The sequence below is a fragment of the Ambystoma mexicanum genome, chromosome 9, assembly GCF_040938575.1.
Source record: "Ambystoma mexicanum isolate Mex_15411 chromosome 9, UKY_AmexF1_1, whole genome shotgun sequence".
Classification (NCBI taxonomy): Eukaryota; Metazoa; Chordata; class Amphibia; order Caudata; family Ambystomatidae; genus Ambystoma; species Ambystoma mexicanum.
This window is the reverse complement of record NC_090931.1, coordinates 1,051,712,578-1,051,738,366: the sequence shown is the minus strand read 5'-3', so window position 1 is coordinate 1,051,738,366 and position 25,789 is coordinate 1,051,712,578. Positions and strand designations below refer to the sequence as shown.

The 25,789-nt window shown below is 45.7% G+C and overlaps 1 protein-coding gene across 1 annotated transcript in view; it reads left to right on the top strand.

Moving 5' to 3' along the window:
• PSMD14 (proteasome 26S subunit, non-ATPase 14) overlaps positions 1-25,789 on the top strand; it is a 1,137,097-nt gene that overhangs the window by 971,178 nt on the left and 140,130 nt on the right. Inside the window, exon 7 of the mRNA XM_069616337.1 lies at positions 15,436-15,543. Within this exon, the coding sequence (XP_069472438.1) occupies positions 15,436-15,543 (108 nt within the window). The remainder of the gene's footprint in view (positions 1-15,435; positions 15,544-25,789) is intronic.

Here is a 25,789-nt window from a genome sequence, read left to right as displayed (position 1 = left end):
CCAATAGGACGTAGCAGTATAAATGCCCAGCCCCCGCGGCTCCCTTCAGATTTCAACCGTCTTTCAAAGTAGTGGGATCACCTCGCGTCTTCTACTATTTTGACTAGGTTGTTCTTTGTGTTTTTCCTAATGTCTGGAAAAGCTCTTTTCCGCCCGTGCGCTACATGCGGGCTAAAGAAAGTGTATGAGGGGGATGTCCACATGGACTGTATATATTGTCTACACCCTCACCACTCGGCAGACAAGTGCGACATATGTAAGGGTTTCTCCCAGAAGACTCTTAAAGAACGAAGTCGGCGTTTGGTGGCCTGGTTGAACGACGGAGCGGGTGCGTACCTGCCTTCGGAGGTAGGCTCCACGCAGCGTGGCTTCGACAACAAAATCCTTGGGGGGGGGCGCCATTCAGCATCGGCTGAACCCCTGGTGAAAAAACCACAGCCTGCGGAGAAGTGGTCTTCGGAAAGCCATTCCGCAAGAGAATCGTCACTGAATAAAACCTCATCGTCGTCATTGTCGAAAAAGGAGAGGAAAGAGAAGTCGAAATCCTCCTCAGGTGATCATCATAGATCATCCTCGAGTCGAGAGTCTGAGAAACACAGGTCAAGTTCAAAAAAGGCGGGAACGCCTCCAGGAGCTACGCAGATACCACCGTCGTCGACGGGAGGACGGTTGTCCACTCCCTCACTACCTATGACGCAGTTGGTTTTGTCTGCCGTTATGCCGCAGGTGGTGGCTACGACGACGGCTGGCCCAAATTTAGCCTTGTCGATGGAGATCCCGCAGGAGGCCTGGCGGCCAGAAGTATACGACCCGGTTTTGCCGGAATCCTTGCTGCAGCAGGAGGCGGCCTTCTCTATATCCTCTGTGGGCGAAGAGTGTGAGCGGGTAGCTGGGCCTGCAGAGCTTGGGTTACAAGGGGTTAGCAAGCTGACTCTTTCCAGCGGGACAAATATCCCGGTTACTACCCCGCTACTTAACCCTCAGACTGTTCTATCAGTGGAGGTTCTATCCACGTTGCAGACCTTATTAAGGAAATTGGATGAGAAGTTACCTCAAGTGGAAGCTCCGACGATATCGAACGTCGACGAACCTGGTCCTTCCCATCGACCAGCTCCAACAGTGTCGACGGCAATACTGACCCGTGAGGGCCTCCCATGTACACGCCCGGAGGAAGGAGAGCTGCTGGACTCAGAATCAGACAGAAGGTCCATATCAGATATTTAGTTATCCCCCTCTAGGGATCCAACCTGGGAGTCAGAGGCGGAGTTCGAAGCCCCAAGGAGCCCAGCTCAACCGTCGTCCCCCGACATTGGGTCTTTCCAAGCCATGATGAGCAAGGCTTGTACTGAATTCAGATTGGCCCAGGAGGAGGAGAAAAAAAGACTGTTTTCTGTTCAACCATATGGGGAAGAGGAGGAGGTCGGTGTTCTCAGTGCCCATCCTGGATCATGTGTGGCAGGAGGGTTTACAGACGATGCGTCATCCCTTCTTGGAGCCTGCAATAAAAGGTAGGCTGGAGAAGAAATTTAAGGCTCCAGAATCCACTCCCAAATGTTTGTCGTCCCAACCAACCCCAGAGTCGGTGGTGTCAGTGGCTACGGCGAGAAAAGCAAGATCCCAGCACAAATGCACGACTCCTCCGGAGAACGAGGCCAGGACACAAGATGCCTTTGGCAAGAAGGTGTTGTCGGTGGGTGCAACGACGGTGAAGGCGGCCAACTCTCTGGCTATAATGGCCAGGTATGATAGAGATGTGGCACCCATACTAGAACATCTCCCAGAAGAACACAGGAAGGCGGCGATGTTACTCGTCTGAGAGGAGGAAGAGGACTCAAATCAATCTATAAACATCGCTGTGGACCTCGCAGAATCGGGATTTAAGCAAGTCAACAACGGGGTGGTTCTACGGAGACAGGCGTGGCTTAAATGCACCAACTTTAGACCTGAGGTACAATACAAGGTGCTGGATATGCCTTTTGAGGGAGACCTTCTGTTGGGCAAAAAAGTGTACGAGGCCTTGAAGGGCATGAAGGAGGACTCTGACACTGCACGTTCTTTGGGTGCCCGCTAGAGTGGGAGGAATTTTCGTTCTTTTCGCCCCTTTAGAGGAGCATCAGGGAACTCCCGATTCTCAACATCAAGGGACCGGGCGTTCAATAGACCGGCGTACTCCTCGCAGGGCTACAGGCGGGCTTCTCAGACCGTGAAAAGACGCCGAGACTACCAGGCCTCCAGGAAGAGGACGGGCTACTCCTCGTCGTCGAAAGATGAGCAGGCCAAAGACCAGCAATGACAGGCGTCAGAACGTCCTGGGGGCAGGGTATCGCATTGTGACGATGAATGGGAACAAATAACCACGGACCAGTGGGTGTTGGACACTGTAAGGTTCGGGCATTCCCTGCAATTCAAAAGCAACCCTCCGCATTTTCCACCAGCGTTTTCGGCTCAACCCCACCTGAGCGTGTTGAAACAGGAGGGTTGTGCTTATGCTACAAAAAGGGACTATAGAATTGGTACCTGCGTCGCAGAGGGGTCAAGGTGTTTATTCCCGATACTTCGTAGTGAAAACGTCCAACGGAAAATGGCGTCCCATTCTCGACCTTCGAGACCTCAACAAAATGTTGAAAAACCTAAAATTCAAGATGCTCACACTTCAGGAAGTGATCCGATCTGTTCAAGAAGGGGACTTTCTGGCGTCGCTGGACCTTCAAGACGCGTACTTCAACATACCAATGCGTCAACGACACAAAGTTCCTAAGGTTTGTGGTGGGGCGGACTCACTACCAGTTCACAGTGCTTCCTTTTGAACTAAAATCCTCCCCCAGGACGTTCCCGAAATGTTTAGCTCCAGTTGCAGCATGGTTGAGAAAGCAAGACCATCACGTGTACCCGTATCTCGACGACTGGTTGGTGAGGGGATCCTCCCCTATGGCAACTCAAGCAAGTTTACAGGCCACCATGCAACTTTTACGACGGCTGGGATTTGCAGTAAACTTCGAGAAGTCCTCTTTGACTCCGTCGAGAAGCTTGGTGTTCTTAGGTGCGCAGTTCGAAACGATGTCAGGGTTGGTAAAACCATCCGTCGACAGAATCCACAGACTCAATCAGCTGGCAAGTCAGTGGAGGATCAATACCAAAGTATCGGTGAGGAGATATATGTCGATACTGGGCGCTATGGCGTCGTGCATCCCTTTGGTGAACAACACCGCCTTTTCATGAGGCCGATTCAACAGTTCCTGGCAGACCGATGGACCCAGACCCAAGGACTCTGGTCGGACAAACTGATCGTCGACGACGAGCTCCTACGAGCTCTTCGATGGTGGCAGGACTTTCAGAACCTATCCAGGGGGGTACCCCTGCAAGAACCGGAACTCCGCATGACCATAGTGATGGACGCGTCGCTGACGGGTTGGGGAGCACATATGGGCACTCTCCAAACGCAAGGTCGGTGGTCGCCGAGGGAATCGCTCCTGTGTATCAACATACTGCAGTTGAGGGCAGTGCGCTGGGCCCTGAAAGCCTTTCTACCGCACATAAAGGGTTTGGTAGTGAGAATATTGACCGACAACACGACAACAATGTTTTACTTGAGAAAGCAGGGAGGCACTCGGTCCAGAACCCTTTTCACCGAGGCTCAGAAAGTATGGCTATGGACTCTGACGCACGATATAACCAGCGTAGCTCACCATCTCCCTGGAGTAAGGAACGAGCAAGCGGATTCCCTCAGCAGGGAAATGGACCAAATACACGAATGGGAGCTAGAGAGGCTTCGGTTGTCAAAGATATTCAAGAAGTGGAGGCAGCCTCCTCTGGATCTCTTTGCAACAAGGGAGAACAAAAAGTGCGAACTGTACACCAGCAGGTGGCCACAGATGGGGTCGCTGGGGGAAGCGTTCTCCTTCCCGTGGACGGACAAGTTTCTGTATGCCTTTCCCCCGTTTCCTCTCATACGGAGGACCCTGCAATCGATTCGCAGATATAGGTGTCGAGTGATCCTAGTGGCTCCGTATTGGCGGAGACAAGCGTGGTTCTCCGACCTGCTACAACTGTCAATAGCGCAGCCGATAACATTTCGGAAAGTCCCGAACCTCCTATCCCGGGACAAAGGGACAGTGTGGCACCACGACCCGGACAATCTCGACACCACAGCTTGGCTCCTGACTTCTCGGAGTTTGGTACCCTGAGTATTTCGTCGGATTGCTGGAGAATCCTGCAGGCCACACGGGCTCCTTCCACAAACATTTTGTATGCATGCAAGTGGAGGAGATTCTGTGTGTGGTGTAAAAGTCAGCCGGGATTGCAGCCCCTGAATATAACTGCGGAACAGCTTCTACCATATTTGCTGCATTTGGCGAAGAGCGGGTTATCCTTTTCGTCTAAAGGTACACCTAGCAGCCATTTCAAGATTCACGCGGAGAAGGCAGTCGTCTCCCTTGTTTAGTGATAGGCTGATAAAGCACTTTATGAAGGGTTTATTCCGTACTTTTCCACCGATTTAACGCTTCCCACCGACATGGAGTCTTAACTTGGTGTTAGCGGGGCTAATAAAAGCTCCCTTTGAACCGATGGCTTCCTCGTCCGTGAAGTTCTTATCGTGGAAGTTGGCTTTTCTAATAGCTATCACATCAGCTCGACGGCTCTCAGAGATACAAGCATTGGTCATAGATCCGCCGTACTTGAGGTTCTTTAAGGACAAAGTAGTGCTGGCGACTAATCCTCATTTTATTCCAAAAGTCCCTACTGCTTATCATAAACATTCGTCAATTGTTCTACCTACCTTTTTCGCGACTCCTTCATCGGCTGCAGAAAAGGCCCTCCATACTTTGGACGTGAAGAGAGCTCTAAAATGTTACCTTCATCGGACTCAGCAAGTCAGGACTACGCAGCAACTGTTTGTGGCTTATGGTCTGTCGACGAGAGGAAAGGCAATCTCAAAACAAGGATTAGCTCGATGGGTCTCGTGAACGATTGCTTTTTGTCACTCCAAGGTGGGAAAACTGCTAGAAGGACGTCTGACAGCTCATTCCACGAGATCAACTTCGTCTTCGGCGGCACTGTGGGCAGGGATTCCGCTGACAGACATTTGCCAAGCGGCGTCCTGGTTGGTGCCACACACGTTTACCCGCCATTATTGCCTCGAACTGCAACATGCGGACAATATGCAGATGCGCCATCTGTTTCAGTGAGGTAAGCCCTGTTCAGGGGAATGAACTTTTTTTTATATATATATTTCTGAGGCTTGTGGGATCTGCTTGGATGATATGCTGTGCATAGGCCGACATCTAGTGGAAGCTGCGGAGTATTACAGTTTGTTTTTCGAAACTCGAAAATGGGCGTCGACACAGGGCGTGCCAGTAATACTATCCCTAGTGTGACGTCCACTGTACCCAAGATCCCTCACGCGTCTAGGATCCTCAGATTGTTTTTTTCCGCCATACTGGTCAGAAGCATTTTGCGGAGTCCCCTGGCCTTAGCCATACTTTTGCTAAAATATTAAATTATTTACATCCTTCCCCATCCCAACGTTGAACTTCGACACTCGACGCCGGCTGGAGAAGAAATCGACCGTCGGCTGCTGCACGACGGATTTGGGCCTCGGAAGGCCTCTGGCCTCGGCCCTGCAAGTAGGGAGAGTGGGGGGTTGGACATACTCTACACGCTTGGTATATAGATACACCTTATACATTTCCTACACTTAATAGCCCGCTGCCTCAAGGTGCGCATGGAGGGTACCCCTTTTCAATTCTGCCCCAAGTGCAATCGCAAATACCCTTGGGTCGACAGGCACGCCACGTGCAATCTCGGCTTGCCGAGGGACCACCCCAAAGCGAACTGCAGAGCGTGTAGTAGGTTTAAACCTAAGACACTTAAGGACCGTTCGACGAAGCGTTGGGCCCACCACGCCAGGCAGGCGGCCATGGCAGCGGAGGGCGCCTTCAGCGATGGCAGTGACGCCGTACTTTCGGACGCCGAGGACATTACGGCGTCGAAAGACAGCCGAGCGCAGGTCCCCGACCTCGGAAGGTCGTCCGGCAGGGCGGCTATGGGGAAGACCCCCAGCGACACAAGCGCTTCACACACCACACACACTAAACACACGAAGTCCAACCGAGACTCGACGACATCGAGTTCTCGGAAAGAGGCACAAACAGAACGGTCCGATTCGGTGTCCTCTGGGCGTTCTCGATCGAGATTGCCGCATGACTCCAGGCAATCATCCACTCTTGCCAAGAGTGCCTCGCTCCCTAGGCTAACAGTAGTTCGCGGACGAAGACGACTTCCACCCCCAGGCCGTGCTCCAGGAGTCGGAGCCCGCAGACAAGATCAGCGTGGCCCCATGCTCGAAGGACAGGGACTCTACCCCCGATCCTCGACGCCAGGCGTCGAAAACCTCCGGAGCCACAAAAGGACAGGGAAAACACTTTTCCACTCACGGGGAGGGGGAAAACAGCAGAAGAAGCAGCCTTTGCACTCTTCCACACCTGTAAAACATGCCACTCCCCCTAAACAGACAGACAAGACCAGGTCTGCTGCTATGTCTAAAACCAGCAAATCTACTCAAGATAAATCTCCGAGACTTGCTGAGAGAGTCATTCCCAGTTCCAAAAAGTGGTTGATTGAGGACATAGATAGGGTCATGTCAAGGATTTCTTCTTTGGCTGACTTTTACGATAAAAATCCAGACCATTTCCTTTCGTATGATCCACAAGGGGCGACACCCTCAGGCTCTAACGATCCTATCCCCCCGAGTAAGAAGCCCCGGTTTGAGACACCGATGAGGTCTACAGACCCCTTCGAGGTACAACCATATTCAAGCCCATACTCACTGTATCAAGGAGAGGCTTCCTTTGGTGAGGACCAAGAATTTGGCATGGTAGAAGAACAAACCGGGACGGGCTACTATGGGGATGATGAGGACCAAGAAGAGGAAGACCCTGAAACCTACAGAGTAGATTCCCCGGTAGAAAACGAAGCCCCGGTTACCGACTCCCCTGTCGATAACCAACCCCTCCTAAACGAGGTTCTCGCACGTGCAGCAGAACATTTCCATATTGACACCCACGGTGTCCAGGAGGAGAGGGACTTCGCCGAGGAGTTAGTGGGAGAAAGGAGGCCTGTTGCCCAGACCATCCCTATCCTTAAGTCCATTCAGCGAAGAATAGACCCGTCCCTGGTGAACCCGAACCTCACCAGAGCAGTCAATCCCAGGGTTGAAAAACTTTTCAGGGCAGCCCAGTCTGACCCTCTCTATATAAGAGGACATCTGAAGCCAGACTCCCTAGTTGTCACTAACACTCGTAAGAGGGCTGGAACACCCTTGTCATCGTCCGAAGCTCCTCCAGACAAGGAGAGCAAAAAACTATATGGTTTCGGCAGGAAAGTAGCCTCAACGTCCGCCTATCAGTCAAGGATTGCAAACTCCACCACCCTGTTGGCCAGCTACAACTGCCATCATTGGGAAGAAGTCGCGGTACTCATAGCCTCTGCTCCGGAACCTTTAAAGGGCCAGTTAGCTCGGATTTCCGCTGAGGGTAGAGCTGTGTCTGGTTGCATTTTGAAGGCAACCTTTGACGCCGCGGACAACGCAGGCAGATTGATAGCAGAAGGCACTGTTATCAAGAGACATGCGTGGTTACGGCAGTCTGGTTTTAAAGCAGAAACCCAGGCATCATTGTTGGACAAACCAGTGGAAGCCGATCTGTTGTTTGGTAAGGCGGTCGAGGACGCACTGAAGAATGCCAAGGACGAATACGAGACACTCAAGTCCCTTGGCCAGTTAACCAATAAACCCCCTAACCAGAGAGGGAATAGTAATTTTCGTCGCCCACGCGGCCAAAATTCCCAGAGAGGATCTAACTATTCCCAGGGGCAGGGTACACAGTGGAACAACAGCCAACAGTCTACCCAGGGTTAGGGCAGGGGTAATAGGAGAGGTTGTGGTAAAGGCAGAGGCAGCCCCAGCAAAGGAGGCGGCACGCCTCCACCAAAGCAGTGACGCTCAGTTCAGGGTCCCTTCTCACGCAACCCCAGTAGGGGGACGCATTTCCAACTTCACCCAGGCTTGGGAAGGGATCACATCAGACAGATGGGTGCTGTCAACAGTATCCACAGGGCACTGTATAGAACTACTGCAACGTCCCCGGAACCATCCTCCAAGACAGAGAATACACTCTTTAGAACATCAGAAGATTCTCCTCGAGGAGATCGCCATTCTGCTAGAAAAGGACGCAATAGAACTCGTCCCGGGACACCAGGTAAACAAGGGTATTTATTCAACTTACTTCCTTGTGCCAAAGAAAGATTTGACAATGCGCCCAGTATTGGACTTACGGCCTGCCAACAAGTATGTCAAGCCCCAAAAGTTTCGTAGGACTACGCTACAAGAGGTAATCCCTCTCCTAAAAAAGGGGGATTACATGGCAACCTTGGATATGAAAGATGCCTATTTTCATATTTCCATGTTCCCAGCGCACAGAAGGTACTTGCGCTTCAAGGTGGACAGTCGGCACTACCAATTCAAGGTACTGCCCTTCGGGATAGCTTCGGCACCAATGGTATTCACCAAGGTACTGGCGGTGGCGGCTGCACACCTACGCAGGGAGGCAATCCCGGTGTACCCTTATCTGGATGACTGGCTCATAACGGGGGAAACCCCAGTAATTTGCAGGACAAACATTCAAAGGACTATCGACCTCCTCCACGAATTAGGCTTCTCAATCAACGAGAAAAAGTCAAGCCTGGTGCCAAGCACCTCCAAACAGTTCCTAGGAGCAATCCTAGATACTCAAGAGGGGTTGACATTTCCTTCAGAGGAAAGAATTCGGAATATACTACGGCAAATTCCGCAATATCAGTCCGGTCACCAAATAACGGTACGCAAAGCAATGCGTTTACTGGGCATGATGGCGTCATGTATTTACCTGGTCCCCCACGCGCGCCTGTGCATGCGTCCCATTCAGGAATGGTTGGCGAAACAGTGGTCTCAGGCAAGTGGTCAGTGGGACAATCTAGTGGTCGTTTCGCCAACACTAGTACAAAGCCTTCACTGGTGGACAAGAGAATCTTGCACAGGGAAAACCCTTTTACGATCCCGAAGTACAGGCGGTAGTCACTACCGATGCATGTCTGACGGGGTGGGGAGCTCACCATCTCCACCACACAGCTCAGGGTCTCTGGTCTCCCTCAGTGGCCAAGAACCACATCAACCTGCTAGAGCTTCTGGCAGCATTCAGAGCGCTTCAAGCGTTCGAGCCCCACCTACTAAACCTGTCAGTGCAGATCCGGACGGACAGCACAACAGCCATGTTCTACCTGAACAAGCAAGGAGGGACTTGTTCGCCAAATCTGTCCAAGCTTGCCCGGAAAATCTGGATATGGGCACTCAGACGGAACATCTTCCTGTCATCACAACATGTTCTAGGGGAGCTCAATTCCCTAGCGGATGCTCTGAGCAGAGACTGCCTCCCAGAGGAACACGAATGGGTTCTACACAGAGAGGTCGTAGAAAATATCTTCTCTCAGTTGGGTTTCCCCACTATAGACTTATTCTCCTCAAGCGAAAACAAACCATGCCCAGGATTTGCATCCAGGTTCCCCCAACCAGACTCCCAAGGGAACGCCCTGTGGATGAACTGGTCAGGGATGTTTGCGTACGCTTTTCCACCAACTCCTCTCATCAGGAAGGTGGTGAACAAGATGAACAGAGAGTCGATGACGCTCGTCCTAGTTGCTCACATGTGGGCAAGACAACCGTGGTTACCACACCTACGCAGGATGGCGGTGTGCGAGCCCATCAAACTTCCAGCCTGGTACAACCTACTGTCCCAGCACCAAGGTCAAACAGTGCATCAGCAACCCAACTCAATGAACCTGGCAGCATGGCTCCTGAGGTCATAGAGTTTGGACATCTCAATTTACCACAGAGGTGTATAGACATCCTAAAGGAATCTAGGAAACCAAACACAAGACACTGTTACTTTGACAAGTGGAAGAGATTCGTTATCAGGTGCCAGAGTAGACAAATCAACCCAGTTGATTGCACTCCTTCCACTATTGTTACATACGTGCTCCACCTGCTAGACGCAGGATTGGTTTTTAACTCACTGAAAGTACACCTGGCAGCCCTGTCGGCATACACCACTTCCCATAACAAGGTCTCGTGGTGGAAAGTACCAGTAGTTAAAGCCTTCATGGAAGGAGTAAAGAGACTTCACCCTCCTATTTCAAACCCACCACCAGGGTGGGACCTTAATGTGGTTCTATCTAAGCTCATGGGACCCCCTTTCGAGCCCCTGCATAAAAGCAGTCTCAAACACCTGACTTATAAAACGGCCTTCTTAGTAGCTATTACTTCTATAAGAAGGGTCAGTGAAATTCAGGCTCTGTCAGTGCAGGATCCCTTCTTTACTGTCCATAAAGACAAACTGGTTTACGCACACACCCTAGGTTCTCACCTAAGTTTATATCTAAATTCCACGTAAACCAGTCCATCGAGCTTCCGGCTTTCTTCCAGGACCCTCAAAGCTCGGCTGAAGTGAAACTACACACCCTAGATGTGCATAGGGCAGTCCTCTACTATGTAAATAAGACCAGACTGCTAAGAAAAACAGATCAACTGTTTGTCTCCGTAGCTACAGGCAAAGAGAGGGATCGCGTCTCTAAAGGTGCCATCTCGAAGTGGATTATTAACTGTATCCAGCTGTGTTACTCACACTCTGAAAGAACTCTGCCTTTCACGCCAAGAGCCCACTCTACTAGAGGCATTGGGGCCACTCTGGCTTTCATTGCAAATGTACCCCTTGACACCATTTGCAAAGCAGCTACTTGGAGCTCTATTCACACTTTTACTCAGCATTACTGCATTGACACCCATTCCAAGGCAGATACACAAGTGGGACAAGCGGTTCTAAGACACTTATTTGCTCATGACCCTTCTCACATCCCACCTCCTTCAGGTACTGCCCGCTAATCTATGCACAGCATGTGATCTAAGCAGATCCCACAAGCCTCAGAAGGGATACATTACTCACCGTAATCGTATTTCTGATGCTTGTATCGGCTTAGATTCACATGCGACCCACCCTTCCTCCCCTCTAAGAGAAGGCGCATGGTTGCTTGTAGTCTTACCTTTCTATCTATCTGCTTGGATTATCTGTACTCACGCTACTCCTCATGCTACCTCATGTCAGAAAAAATACAATCTGAGGATCCTAGACGCGTGAGGGATCTTGGGTACAGTGGACGTCTCACTAGGGATAGTATTACTGGCACGCCCTGTGTCGACGCTCATTTTCGAGTTTCGAAAAACAAACTGTAATACTCAGCAGCTTCCACTAGATGTCGGCCTATGCACAGCATGTGAATCTAAGCAGATAGCATCAGAAATACGATTACGGTGAGTAATGTATCATATATATATATATATATATATATATATATATATATATATATATATATATATATATATATATATATATATATATATAATCGTGTACCTGAATGCATATGGTGGTTATGGTAATTACTGTTGTGGTCGTTCTTTGAACTAGCCGGTAGTTGCTATATTTAAAAAAATGTATGCTTGTGATAATGTTGGATTGCATTCACACCGCCATATCAGAGTTACTGCTGTACAGTCTATTCTAAGCATGTGAATCCATGAAAGATCCAATGCTGGAGAAGGGAATAGTTTCTTACCTGTAACTCCATTTCTCCAGCATTGGTATCTTTCATGGATTCACATGCGCCCGCCGGCCTCCCCTGAATGCAATGTACATGTTTGTTTTCCCCCCCATGCTACTTTGGAGGGGTTAAAATCTGAAGGGAGTCGCGGGGGCGGGGCTTTTATACCGCTACGCCCTATTGGGAAATGCGTAAGCAGTCCAAAACGACGTGGATAGGTCACAAAAGTGTCGAAGTTTTTTCTTATGAAAAACGGCTTTATAAGTGTACCGAGGGTTCCCAGTCTGATGACGGGGAATATTCTAAGCATGTGAATCCATGAAAGATACCAATGCTGGAGAAATGGAGTTACAGGTAAGAAACTATTCCCTTCCCCAATCGTCTTCATGCAGACCCAGAGAATTTAAAAAGCCCACAGTGGCTACAGCAAGTGAGCCAGAAGTGCAAACCCTAGCAGTTTTTTCAGAATTACTCGATCAAACGTCTGCCGTTTTTCCAAAAATGTCGCAAAATATTGCATACGCTTGGATCTCAAGGACACACAATAAAGGATTAAGTGATCCAAAGTATCAATCTTCTGTACAAAAACGACAAACAGCGGGATTGGAATCAATTAACAGATCTTCTCAGGACCTCCCGAGTTCTAAATTGATTCCAACGAAATCTAACAAATCTCATCTAAGTTGCTGAGGTTTTAAATACTGAACTGTTACCTCCGTCTTGGGAGGCTCAGTAATTTGTCTGTTAAAATGTAATCGATTATCATTTTTAATTTAATTTGTCGGCACTTCTCTCAAATGACTTAGACTAAAACAAATGGTTATTTTGAATCCGCTGGATATTTGTTTAGTGTCCTCTTTACAAACTTCCTAGTTCACCATTTGTCGTCGCAAATTGCTGACCGCATATTAGAGCCAAGAGATGGTCCTGCGTGGCGACGGCCATCATTTCTTTTCAGAAGAGTACTCCTGGCACATTAAGCATCTAGCTAGCTTCTAGGCTTAGGCATGTTTATAAGCCGCCATTTCAAAATGGCAGCACCAGCGAACACCATCACTAGCAGTCTCTTTGCTACACTGAAGAGACTATTTGAAATTGGCACGAAACATGGATAAAGGTTTTCCATCTACATTTTCCATTTCTTGTAAAATCAACCAAAATGTTTCATTTTTTAGAACCCTGCATATTTTGTGTACATTGCAATTGCAGGACATAAACAAAAATATATTTTTGGGGGGATTTATTACTCTTCCTCGAACTACAACACACACACAATCCTTCCTGGCATAGGGGACCATATATCGTAATACTCCATACAGACTGCTGAGATCACCTAATATTTCATTTACACATTTAAATCTGAAAGTAGAATTGCCACTTGGATTTAGAAACCAGTATTGGTGCTTAGTTTTACATTGAATCTCACATGGTTGTACCTTCAAAAAAGAAAAAAATGAATGTGTATTGTTATCTCATCCTCAAGGTTTTTATTATTTATTGATCACCATAAATAATGCAGTTAGCCACCATATTTATAACCCTCACACAAGGTCAATTTTGGCATGCACTATGGCAGTGGAATGTATCTTATCCGTAACATGTATCCACATTGTAGTTTCACACTTATCTATTTCCATTTCTTGATTGCATTTATTTCCCTACTCCCACAGGCTAGAGACAGATGAAGATGTATTCCTCTTTGTCCAATTTCACTAGAGTACCTGTTGGCCAGTACTTTGGGGACAATTTAAATGCGGACCCAATTGACATTAGATCTGCAAAAAATGCTTCTAGTAAATGAAATATTTATACATTTAGTAGGTGGAGATTGTTTTTTTTTATATGCCGCAAATAAAAATGATTTGTAGTTTTTTGGCTAAAATATGAAACCTCAATTTACGACCGAATAAAGTATAATGTTGTATGCATGGAATGCTTGTTTTTACGGTTGTTGAAAGCGAAGTATGGGATATGTTTCAAAGAGTTGTAACAATTTCTTTTTTGTGGCCACTCAATGTTATTTGCATATAATTTGGGTTTAAATCAAATTTAACTTACGTTTTGATACTATGGTTTCTTACCATTGTACATACACTGTGTAACGTTTCATCTTTTGCATATGTTGTGGGTGCCGCATCATGAAAGGGCTGTGGTTGTGCTGGCAAAGATTGTGGCCACAACATAAGTGTTTCACATTGTCATTGCTGGCATTTACTGTGGTCACATCAGAGTGATTTACTGTGGCAATTTTTCACACAAATTGTGCTGTAAAATGCACCCTTTGAACTTATTTTCTAAAATGTCTAGGTCAAAGAGCCCCTCCGCCAACTGTACTACGTTGCTTTTAACTCCCTCGCTACACTTGGTTGCTTGCGCTTGTTAGGGGAAAATGTGAATGCCACGCCACTATAAATAGTAACCAGCCAACAGTGACCTTGAATCATTGAGAATGCTGGTGCCCCCTCAGGAGCCCATCTTCCCCCCTCCAGCACCTCCCACACACCTAAATCTGCCTCTGTTCCTCTTTTCACTGGCTTTGGTCCATCCACTCACTCATCTGTTGCAATTATTGCACCTCTGACTCTGGCAGATATAGATTGCGTTGAGAGGGTGTTTATTTCTGCTCTGCACATATTTTAAAGTGTGCAAGGTTCGTTCACTTGCAATAGTTGTATGGCGTACAAGAGCTTATCTTTGTAAAGTATCATGTATTCTGTCATTTGATGTTTCATATTGAGCCTTTTTTTCCTTTTGCATTCATCCATGAACAGGCAATACAAATTGCATTGAACTGTTACTCACATTATTAGGGTGTTTTGCCAAGATAATAACAACAGGAACTCATCCAAAAATTATACATAAGGTTTTCAAATCTGTGGGAGACAAATCAAGCGTATGCAGATGACAAGGAATTGGAATGAAAAAGGTTTTGAATAATCTTGGCAGAAGAGCTCTGGTTGAGGATTAGAAGCTAGTTTTGGATGCAATCGATGAAGGGCAGTTCAGTCCGTTATTTTTTATAAATATTTAAGTTGAGCGATCTTCTGCCTTTACACACATCTTTGCACGCATTACCAAGTCCGAACAGCAGAAGAGATGAGTGGAAAGTGTGATTTAGTATTTAAATTATTATTCAAGCTTTAGCCAGATGGTGCCTGCACAGATCCCCAAATCGCACCTGACCTTGAATTTTCTTTATTCGGATCTATCATACGGAGTTCAGTTTTCTTATAGTCCGGGGAGGCAAGAGCATCTGACTAGAAGGGAATGCAAGGGGAAAGTGTCATGCTGCTTGTAATGTTGTTGTCATCTTGAGTGTTGTAGTGGTGTAATTGATGTGACAGGCCTGTGCCTTTGACACACTCCCTAAGCCGGAGTTCACTTTGCGTTTGTTTATCTCCCTGTCACTCATTTCAATAAGATATGGTGTTGCTGGTAAACGTATGCATGCATTGGAAGGTATTACACACATGTTCTGATGACTTTTTAATTCGGACTTTTTAAATTGTCCCAAAAATGGGCTGCCGTTCCCGGCCTTTGCAGTAATTGGTGTCGCGTTACATTGTGAGCCAGTTGCTGGTGTGATGGTGTCTCAGTCAGCAGGGGGTTCTTTATTAGCATTATAATTAAATGCTTTTCTGGAAGTGGGCCAAAGAGCAGATGAACTGATCATGGCTTGTCTGCTCTTCGAGTTCGCAGCACAACTGCTTTCTTTTTCGTAAAACGCATTGATTTGACACCTTGTTTTTGCAGGTTGTTATTGATGCCTTTCGATTGATCAACGCTAACATGATGGTCTTGGGACATGAACCAAGGCAAACAACTTCAAATCTGGGTCACTTGAACAAGCCATCCATACAGGTGAGTCATACCGTATCTAAGGGCACCGTTCAAGCAATGTGAGAACACTCTGCATGTATACTCCCCTTATAAGCAAGCGACTTCAAGTTATTTGCTCTGTGCAAAGCGGGATGAGTGTTTTACTACACTAGCAAGGTTTGACCACAAAGTGACGACCTGCGAAGCCGTGATATTCCATCTGACTGTGAAAAACAACACGTTCGAAATGGCACTCTAATCAGTAAGCAAGACACAGAGTACCCCCAGTCCCCCCGTGTGTAATTATTTACGTCTAATAGCATTTACTTCTTATTGCTACTCAAAGTCGTGCACACAATATGCCGACACACATTAGAATATCTATCATTGGGTGTTCACTGTCAAGCACTAAAATGTTACGATTTAATTTCTTCACTGCTACTTATAGCCGATTTTTATTGAAGCCACGCGCATCTGAACAGAACTTGCATTCCTTCCAAGCTGTCGCCGAAGAGTAGCAAGCTTGGCCATAAAAATGTTTAGTAACGTGCGGCAGGGAAGGTGTCAAGAGCATATTTATCCTAACAGTGCTTCCTTTTTGCGCGTCTGACCAGGATGGGAGTTACCCACTGGCCGCATCATTAATAGCATTATCTCCCCGCAGCGTGGAACAGTTGGTGCTAATTAAGTGGCACATTTGTAGATTTGAGGTGGCCTTTTATAGAGCTATATGGTGCTTATTGTTTCAAGAGACCTTTTACCATGGTAAAACCACCACTCTTGATTGGGCAATTTACCTTTAAGCATTGCAAGGAAAGTGGCGAGTTCTTTTGTGAATGAAGCTTTTGATTTTACAATGAGGTTAAACCGCATAAGGTGAAGCATGTTAAACGGACTCGTTCATCAAATCTGAACATGGTTGGCTGTCGCGGCGACATTAGTTTACTATGATGCCAACTTTAATTGCAATGCAATCGCGTTTGTTTTGAAACAGAGTACACCTGCTATTGTGTTGTGAAATGCCGCTGTTTTATTCTCATTAGCTGACTGCAAAATACACTCCAAGCTGCACGGAATTTCCCCGCACTTTTTTTTTGTATTATGATTTTTGTTTGCATGAACAGCCTGTACTATTTAGTGGAGAGTAGCAAGAATATTCGTGACATTGGAAAATTAACCAAATTTACTGTCGGGCAAATGTCAGGGGACGTGTGGTTTTCAAAACCAATCATAGTTGCATGACATTTTATCAAGCATTAAACGTTTACATTTTTTTCGTATTCCTTATTTTTAACCATTTCAATGTGCATATCGGTGTCTTTTCTGATGGGCATCAATGGATACTTTTTTGTTGTTGTTGTTTTTAAACAAGCTAGTCGAAGTCAAACGTATAATGAGCCTAGAATAGCTTGCCCTTGTTTTTCATTGGATCTAGACAAGCCCATACTTGCATGTTTCAAGAGAATATATTACTGGACCTATTTAGCCTATATGTAATGACCTGTCATGGAAACCCCATAGCATCAGACGACTTAATTATTTTTTGTTAAAGGTTAAGTAGCATCTCTATCTCCGACTAAGGTCATAATGGTGTACTTATTGTCACGTTTGACGTTTTCACCAATTACAAATAAAAAACGTATGTTGCCTTATTGCAGTCTAACAAATAAACACTTCATTGCTTTTATTTTGAGGATATTTCAATGCGCATAATTCAATGGAAATAACACGATGTCTCTGCAAAGTTTCGAATCAAACAAAAGTCTCGCTTTTGTACACAAAAGTAGGATATTGACGACTCCTTGTCTGACACGCCTACAGTTAAAGTACTGACATGAATCCTTCTTTCGATCCATGTTCAATTTAAAGGATCCCACTTTTGAAATGCAAGTTCAGTATCTCAATAGATAATGTATATGTCATAAAGAACTTTTATATTCTTTCTTGTTAATTGTCGCACGATAAGTGATGGCGTCTTCAAGGGCAGTTTCAGTGGGATTTGTATGGCTTTCAAAAGTAGTGGCAAATAAGTGGTGGATTCAGTTTTAACATTTATATTTCGTCAAGGTTGACCTTCGTTGTCCCGTTAAGTGCAACAGTAGGTGACTCTCACTTAATTGGTTATCTTGTATTTATTTTTATTTATTGGACCTTTGTATGGCGCCTATACACAAGTGTTTCCTGGCACCACAAGTCAAGATGAAGTGGGGGAGCATGGGAGTCACAAAAGTAGAACAAAAACGGTTATATTGGCCTTGTGACAATCCTACCGTGCAAGTGCATGACAAGGTGGTAAGTGCAAGGGGGGAGGGGCAGAAGTAGAAGTGCAAGAGTGGGGTGCCCCCTAGGATGGGGGTGGGCAAATGTCCGCGGAAGAGGGGTCCGGGTGGGATGAGGGTGGTTGACAGTGAGGACCAAGTTGGGATAATCTGGGAAAGGGGGCCTAAAGGCAAGTGCTGGCAAAGGATGCTGGGGGGGTATTCTATTAAGGGGTGGTCTGGCCCCTGTATGACTCTGAAGGGACCAGGCTCCAAGCGCAGCAGCAGAAATTAGCATACAGGGGTTGGCAGGGGAAGAGGAAAAAAGAGTCTTGAAGTTTCTGGAACTTGAACCGGCTCAAGTCTGAGGTGGGGGAGGCTGTTCTGGAGGGAGAAGCTAGCCGAGGAAAGATGTCTACCTCCCACTCTCTGCTTGGAGAAACCTTTGACCTGCCGAGAGTTGGAGCAAGAGACCTGAAGGATTCTGTTCGGGGGGCGTTTATTGTAAAGAAGGTCCCAGGCTGTAGACAGTCTTGTGGATGATGCAAAGGGTCTTGACTTTGATCTTTGCTGTCGCTGAAAGCCAGTGGATAGATTTTAGGGCTGGGGAGATGCGGTCCCTGGGCTGGAAGTCGAGGATAAGTCTTGTAGTCCTATTCTGGATTAGTTGGAAGGGGGCGAAGGGAGGAAAGGGGCAGATTGTGGAAGAGGCTGTTGCAGTAGTCTAGCCAAGAGAGCCTGTTCCAATTAGTTTGTAATAACTTTGGGAAATCTTGTCAAGTTCAAGATCTTTTTGGAAACACCATACCTATGCATGCTTTGAAGTATTGCCAACGAAAACTATTAACTGAGACCTCCTGTTTACCGAACTTCGGATACGTACTCCCTTCTACACGCCTTTTATTTTCTTCAATTGTGTTGATCTACAATGCAAACCACCACACACCTTTTTAAAGTGATGCCAATGTAAAAGTTAATGCATTTTTCAGAACACATAGTGTGTGTGTGGTTATGTCAAACAATCGAATCCTTCTGAATACCGCACCCTAGCATCATAAATTCAGTAATTTGACTGGTTGGACTGAACACTATTATGATTCCTGAGAAGGAACTGTAAGACATTGTAGAGGATACCTTTTTAGTTAATACGATTCTGTGGTATGACAAGGCCAGTAGCCTGTCCTTGTCAAGAGGGATAGGAACCCCTCACAGCTGGTGGTGGGAGGCCTACCAGTGTGAAATCCAGACCCAGTCCTTCCCTTGAGGATTATTAGGTCCTGGTTCCTATTCCCCCATTTATGCCAGCATGCCGTTATGCAGTACCTCCATGTCTCATGAACAAGATGCTTGCCATACTTTGTTTTTTCGCCTTCCAGCATCATATGCGGTCTTCATCCTGTCGTCGGAGGTTCGGTCCAAATAAGTGAAAGGAACTCTCCAGTAGGGGTGTCACGGTATTAGTTTTATGACGGTACGATAACCTTCTTGCCAAATGACGGTATATCATGGTTATCGCGGTATAGCAGGTGGAGTTAACTAATCTTAACAAATATTTTCTAAAAGGTCATAAATTGTCAGATTTATCATCACAAACAAAACCAGGCACCCAGGGCCAGAATTGGGCTTTTCAACATACTTTCCACTGAAATGCCACCCCTTGCTTCCACCAAACACACGTGTGAAGAGGAGGAGGGGATTGTGGGGGGAGCCCTGCTGCGACTGGCAAAGCAAACTGAATAGCTTTTCTTAAGTGGTCATTTAGGCTTTTAGCTCCCCCATTGGCTACTGGTGAAGATGAACATGTTGCCATCTTGATAACCTGCATGCCACAGATCAATGGAGGCTGATGGTAGTATACGCTTGTGCGCATACGCACACACGCTCTCTTTACTTTACAGCCTTTAGTTTACTTGCGGGCCAAAAGGTGTTCAGTAATCACGGACATGTTACCCTTTGGTATGGCAGCAGGGAATACCCACAGAGCTGAGTGAATTTCGCAGTGTGACTTATTATATGTAAATTCAATGATGGAACCAGGGAAATCCCCCATTGTCATATGTTTAGCAAACAATATCCATTATAAATATATAAATCCCAAAGCCGCCATCCCAAAGTAAACCCTTTTCCTTCTTGGCACTGTATTTATTCTTCCTATTGCTAACATATTGATTTTATGTCAGGCATGTGTGATTTATGGAATGGCATTAAAAACTGCTCCAACTGAAACTACTTGGCAGACGGCACATCCAACAGTGCAAGACCAAGACTGTGCAGCACTTGCTTACTGCAGCCTTTCCAAATCAGATTGAAAAGCACACTTAACGGTATAAACGGTATACCGGTATTAACAATGTGACGGTTATTATTGTTCAATTAAGTGGTTCACGGTATCTTTAACGGTATACCGTTATACCGTTACATCCCTACTCTCCAGCATCCAGTGCTGCTGGCATTTCGCCAGCGGGGAGAGAGAGGTAACGGGCATGTTTGGAACGAGGTAGGGAGAGAAGCCATACAACACACTCCAGCGCCGGTGGCAACCCATCACTCACTAGTCTACCAGGGACTAAGCCGGACTCTGACCCCGAAACAGAATGCACTTATCCTAGAGGAGCCCAGAACAAAGCCCACTAAGACAACCCGGACAGTGACAACCTCAGGCCATAATCCCTATCCCGTGACAAGCCTGCATGGAGAAAAGGGCCAGGGCAAGTAAACCAATATTCGAAGGTGGGGGAAGTGGTGGCATAAAGAGTGACAGGAACCTGGAAGCTGTGCATTGTTCTGGTGAGGTCGTACGAGAAGGAGGTGGCAGACAGAGACCAGGAGGAAGGAAGAAGCAGAATGTAGAGGTGATCTCTGAAGCAAATGAGGTGGCGCTTAGTGAGTGCAAATGCACTGCATTGTGAGGATGTGTGAGAGGGTAAGGTGTAGCTAGGAGGGAAAGTGTATGTGAAGTGTTTGTGCGAGTTTAAGACAGGTGGGTGGAGTAATAGTTGCAGTGTGGAGGAGGGAGAAGCAGAATCAGGGAGGAAGTAGGAACATCAAAGGGTGGAAGCAAGGCTTAGGAGTGCAAGACATCAGAGGGATATAGGAGGAAATATAGAGGGAGTCTAAGTGTTGGAGGGTGGCTTTCGCAGGAGGAGAATAGTGATGGGAGAAAACCAAGTGAGAGGGAGAAGAGTGCAAGGCCATGATAGAAAGGAGGGGGTTCGGGCAGAGTGTAAGGCACAATCCAATTCCCCTATTAGTCAGCTAACCTTTTGTATAGAGTAGCACCAGTTGGTAAGCCTCTGCGGGAACTCAGATTGAGGAGGCATTCTGCCTTTAGGTCCTCGCGCATGGTATTAAAGCAGTAGGGTGATCTCTGCTGTGTACACTATCCTACTAAGTAGGATTGGGGGCGCCTTGGTTAGCAATGATTTGTGCATTAGATAAGGGAACACGAGACAGCCATGGGACCCATTGAATTCTTAAAAACCATTAAACCGTGTGAGTGAGTTTGAATATTTCTTGAGCTATCTGACAGTGGAGCAAGATGTTTAATGCAGTTTCTGTGCATGCTGTTCTATGTAGATGGATAGTATTAGATGGTCTATATTTTGGGAGAATGAGTTGAATTGCTTCATGTAAATGGATGGAGAGAATCTGTGTAAGAAGACAAAGTAAAGAAAAGTTATGAGCGTAGGTGGAACTTTCACATCGCTCAAATTACAAATGATGAAGAGGATTGATTGTTTATATAAAAGTTGGAATAAGTAGAAGAAAAACCACAAGTACTCATTGGGAGAAATGTTTTGTATACAGAGATCTTGGTTAAGTTGAATTTATTCTGCCTCAACAAGAAGTACTGTCTTTAAACCTACTGGCTATATGCTGCATCAACCTTGATTAGAGAGGTACTACAAACTCTCTGTAGAAATGATTGGTCTCTTCTGGGGCTGTACTGCTGTCTCCATCAACCAAGGAACAATTTGGAGCAGAACCATTCTGCTCTTTTCTTGCACTAGAGTCTCAACTGTAGCAGGTAGATACTGATCCAACAAGGGACACAGATAATGAACAACGTTTTCACAATGTATGTGCCCTTGAGAACCATTGCTCCAAAAAGCTCATCCCATGCCTGGTATACGGCGCAACTCCATGAACTAAAAAAGGAACATAATTACCATGAATATAGATGGTATCTGCTGAAATCATCCGAACATGCCCAGCTAGCCAAAAGAGCATTGATTAACTATAAAAAGCTTTTTTTAGTGCCAAATCTAATATTTTGTCTAAGAAATTTATAGCAGCGGCAATCATCCACAAGAATTATTCAAAACAATTGCCAAATTTGTAAAGCCTAATGCAAATACTTTTGTAAAAAATCTCTGTCAGACCGTGCATAACAAGTTCTTTAGAGATAACATTTGGAACATTCAAAATAATATTAGACTCAATAGGATTATTAGACTCAGTAGAGATTTAGATCCTACAACGGCTGATGATGTTGCAGATATACCACAGCCTAGAATATCAGAGAATGAATTGACAAAAACTGTACAGTTTGGATTCAAATAGGTGAAAGAGGATGATATCCTTAGTCACCTGTCGCAACTAAAACCAAACTATTCTTTTTCCCATTCCTGCATTAGTTGCTAAGCGACTTTCGTTAGAGCTTGCCCCGTTTATGACTAGATTTATACATTTGTCATTAACTCGGGGGTTTGTTCCTGACTCTTTGAAATTGTTGGTAGTGTCACCACTATTAAAAAAAAAAAGGCCAACCTTGAGCTGGAAGATTACAATAACTATCGCCCGATTGCAGGTTTACCGTGGCCGGGAAAACTTTTGGAAAAGGTAGTTACAAGCCAGCTCCAAACTTTTGTTGAAGATAATGGCCTTCTCCACCCATTGGGATGAGATGCTGCAGGCTGTGGATGCGGGCAAGCTTTCCCTGCTTGTAATGATCGACCTACTCGCCGCTTTCTAAACAGTGGACAACGGTATCCTGTTAGGTGATATAAAAAGTGTGGTGAACGCAGATGCTTGTGCCCTGTATTGGTTCACTTCATTCCTCTCGGCGTGTAAACAGTGTGTGTAGGTGGGAGGCTTTATGTCCGAAATCCTTCACCAGTGCTGCGACGTGCCACAGGGATCAGCACTGTCCCCTCTTTTATTTAATATTTATCTCGGTCTACTAATGAATATTCTGGAGAAATACCATCTTAGATTCCATTCATACGCCGACGACACACAATTGTATATTAGACATGATGATGTGGTGGACGCCCTTGTTACAGTGGCTAAGTGTCTGGAGGAAGTAGGGTCTTGGATGAAGCAAAATTGGTTGCAACTTAATCCAAAAAACCGAGATTATCCTACTAGGACCAAAACATCTGCTTGGACAAAAAAGCAGTCCCAGACCACCCAAGTTCTTGGGATCTAGCCTTAAATACGCTACCAAGGTCAGGAATCTTGGTTGCGTATGGCAGAACGATATGGGCTGTTGTGGCCAGATATCAGCCACAGTGCAATCAGTCTTTTACATCTGTTTGCTTCACCAGGCACTACCAAATATACCTGACACTGATCGTGCATTGGTGGTCAGAGCTCTGGTCTACTCTACATTTTATTATTGTAATGGACATTTGGCCAGAGCCGATCCATTGCCTACAAAAGGCGCAAAATGCTGGCATCCGATTGGTGTTTGGTGTATCAAAAAACACTCCAATCTCAGGCCTGCATCGTTCTCTACATTGGTTAGCGGTGGAAGACCGCATCAGTTTCAAGATCGGGTGTTTACTATTTAAATGCCTAAACGGACTGGCACCAAGTTATTTGGTGAATAAACTAAAGCGGTACCACCCCACTCAGGCTTTAAGATCGGAAGTCGATGCCTGCTTATTGTTCCGAGGTCGAACTGTGTAACAAGAGGAGATCGTAACTTTTCAGTCACTGGTCCCAGATTACGAAAGAGCCTGCCTTTTGAATCTAAGAAGGGCAAATTCATTATTGACTTTTAGGGCAGGTCTAAAGACCTACCTAATCTCTCCTTTACCTTTTTGGCTAACTTTTACTGGTGATTATAATCTACTTGTCCGATGTTCCATTGCATTAGCTAATTATGCTATCTGCGACAGGATTCGATTCAGTTTGTTGTGCGCTCAATATAAATACAAAACCTCTGTAGAGAGGTGCGACTCCAAGGCTAAGGGGAATCAATGGAATCAAAGTGCAATGTGACAAAAGAGGAATCCTTGAGTCTTGTAATGCATCATCCTGCCATCCCCTACATGGTGGCAGAGGTCAATTCTTGACACTACTACTGCTCCCTAAGACATGTTTATGTTTGTATTTATTCTTAGTGTGATACAATTATGAACTTTTCGCACATAAACAATCCATAATAAAAATATTTAAAAGTTTAATAATAAATACATTCCTATGATTTCAATTAATACATATAAAACGTATACAAAATTCCAATTTGATTTGTCTAGTCTAATATATAGTTAATTTCATTATCTGTCTAACATTTACATTTATCAAATGCCAGCATCAGCACAATTTAAATAGACAATTCCTTTCAGTTTCAGACTATATCTAATGACTAAAAGACATTTGAAAATCCAACAAGCACCGATTCCAAAATGATTTAGTTTGAGCTCTATCTGGATTGTGAACACATTTGCCCAAGTGCAGCACATTAAGATCTTTGAAGAACCTGTAAATAGTCAGAACATTTCAGACACTTTCGTACATTTGTTTGCTTGCTGACTTCTTAATGCCCTACCACAAGCCACACTGTCTTGTTTAAGACAAGTATGACAGCAGATGGTCAACATTGGTAAAAGAATTTGCCAAACCTCCTCGCTCCAGTTAGGTCAGGGCGATTAATTCCTAGCAGGCTATAGAAGCATGTGGAAGGATCTTGCTTTCTTTACGTCTGATGTCACACGAGGCTGACAAAGATTCTGCGGCAGCCATCCTTTTGGGAAAGCAAATTAACATTGCGCTTTGGAGGGGGGGGTTGCAGGAGTGCCCTCAACCATACCAATACAGCCTGCACGGGCCTAACCCTTGGTGTGAGTGTACAGAGACCAGCATGGTTTATGCTTAAAATACTTGTAAAGAGAGACTGAGGAGAAAGTCCAGTTATGATTGCACCTTTGTAGTATAACACTGCACTTGGTTATATTCAAGATCAGCAGCCTGGCGGGGGAGCCAGCCAATTGGGTGGCTAGGAATAAGACCATTGCTAAAAAAAAAAAAAATCTTATGAATCCTACAGTGCCAGCTCATTTCTGACCGATTACAAAACTGCCTATGGTTTCTAAACTAATGGCGAAAGTTGTTGTAAATCATTTGCAATTCTACTTGGCCAAATAGCAGTGACTTCCCCCATTCAGTCAGACTCTCGGCCTGGTCATGGCACTGGGTACAAGGACACATTGGAGGTATTGAATTGGGGCAACATGTGTTTGTCAGGGCATGCAGTAGCTTCCCACTGTATATGATACGGTGAGCATTGCTGCCTTTCTCCACATCTTATCCACAGTTGGCAATCCATCCATTGAAAATTACAATTGATTTGAATCTGTTCTATCTAATAGGTCACAAAGTACAAATGGGGTCTTTTTTCTGATTTAGTATTCTCTTGTGGGGCTCCCCATAGCGTTCCTTCTCTCTCCTGTTTAGTATTTCAATCAGGCGATACACCCTGGTCTCAGCCGGAAGCAAAGACGAATGTCTGATGACTTGGGAAGTCCCTTTATCCTGTGTAATGAAAGCCTCCAAGCTAGCAATTAGCCTGTCCTGTGCCAACAGTTTGAGGTGTCACCCTTTCTCAGGGCTAGCACTGGGAGAGCAAGTTTTAAAAAAATATATAGTTTACCAACTCAGTCTGGGTTTGGCTTTGATTTTCACCTTTTAAATCTCTACATTAAACCTACGGAATTAAAACAGTTTATAGGTGGATTTCTAACAGTAACAAATCCTTTTACATTTTTAAATAATGAAGCCTTTAGACAACAAAATACTTTAAA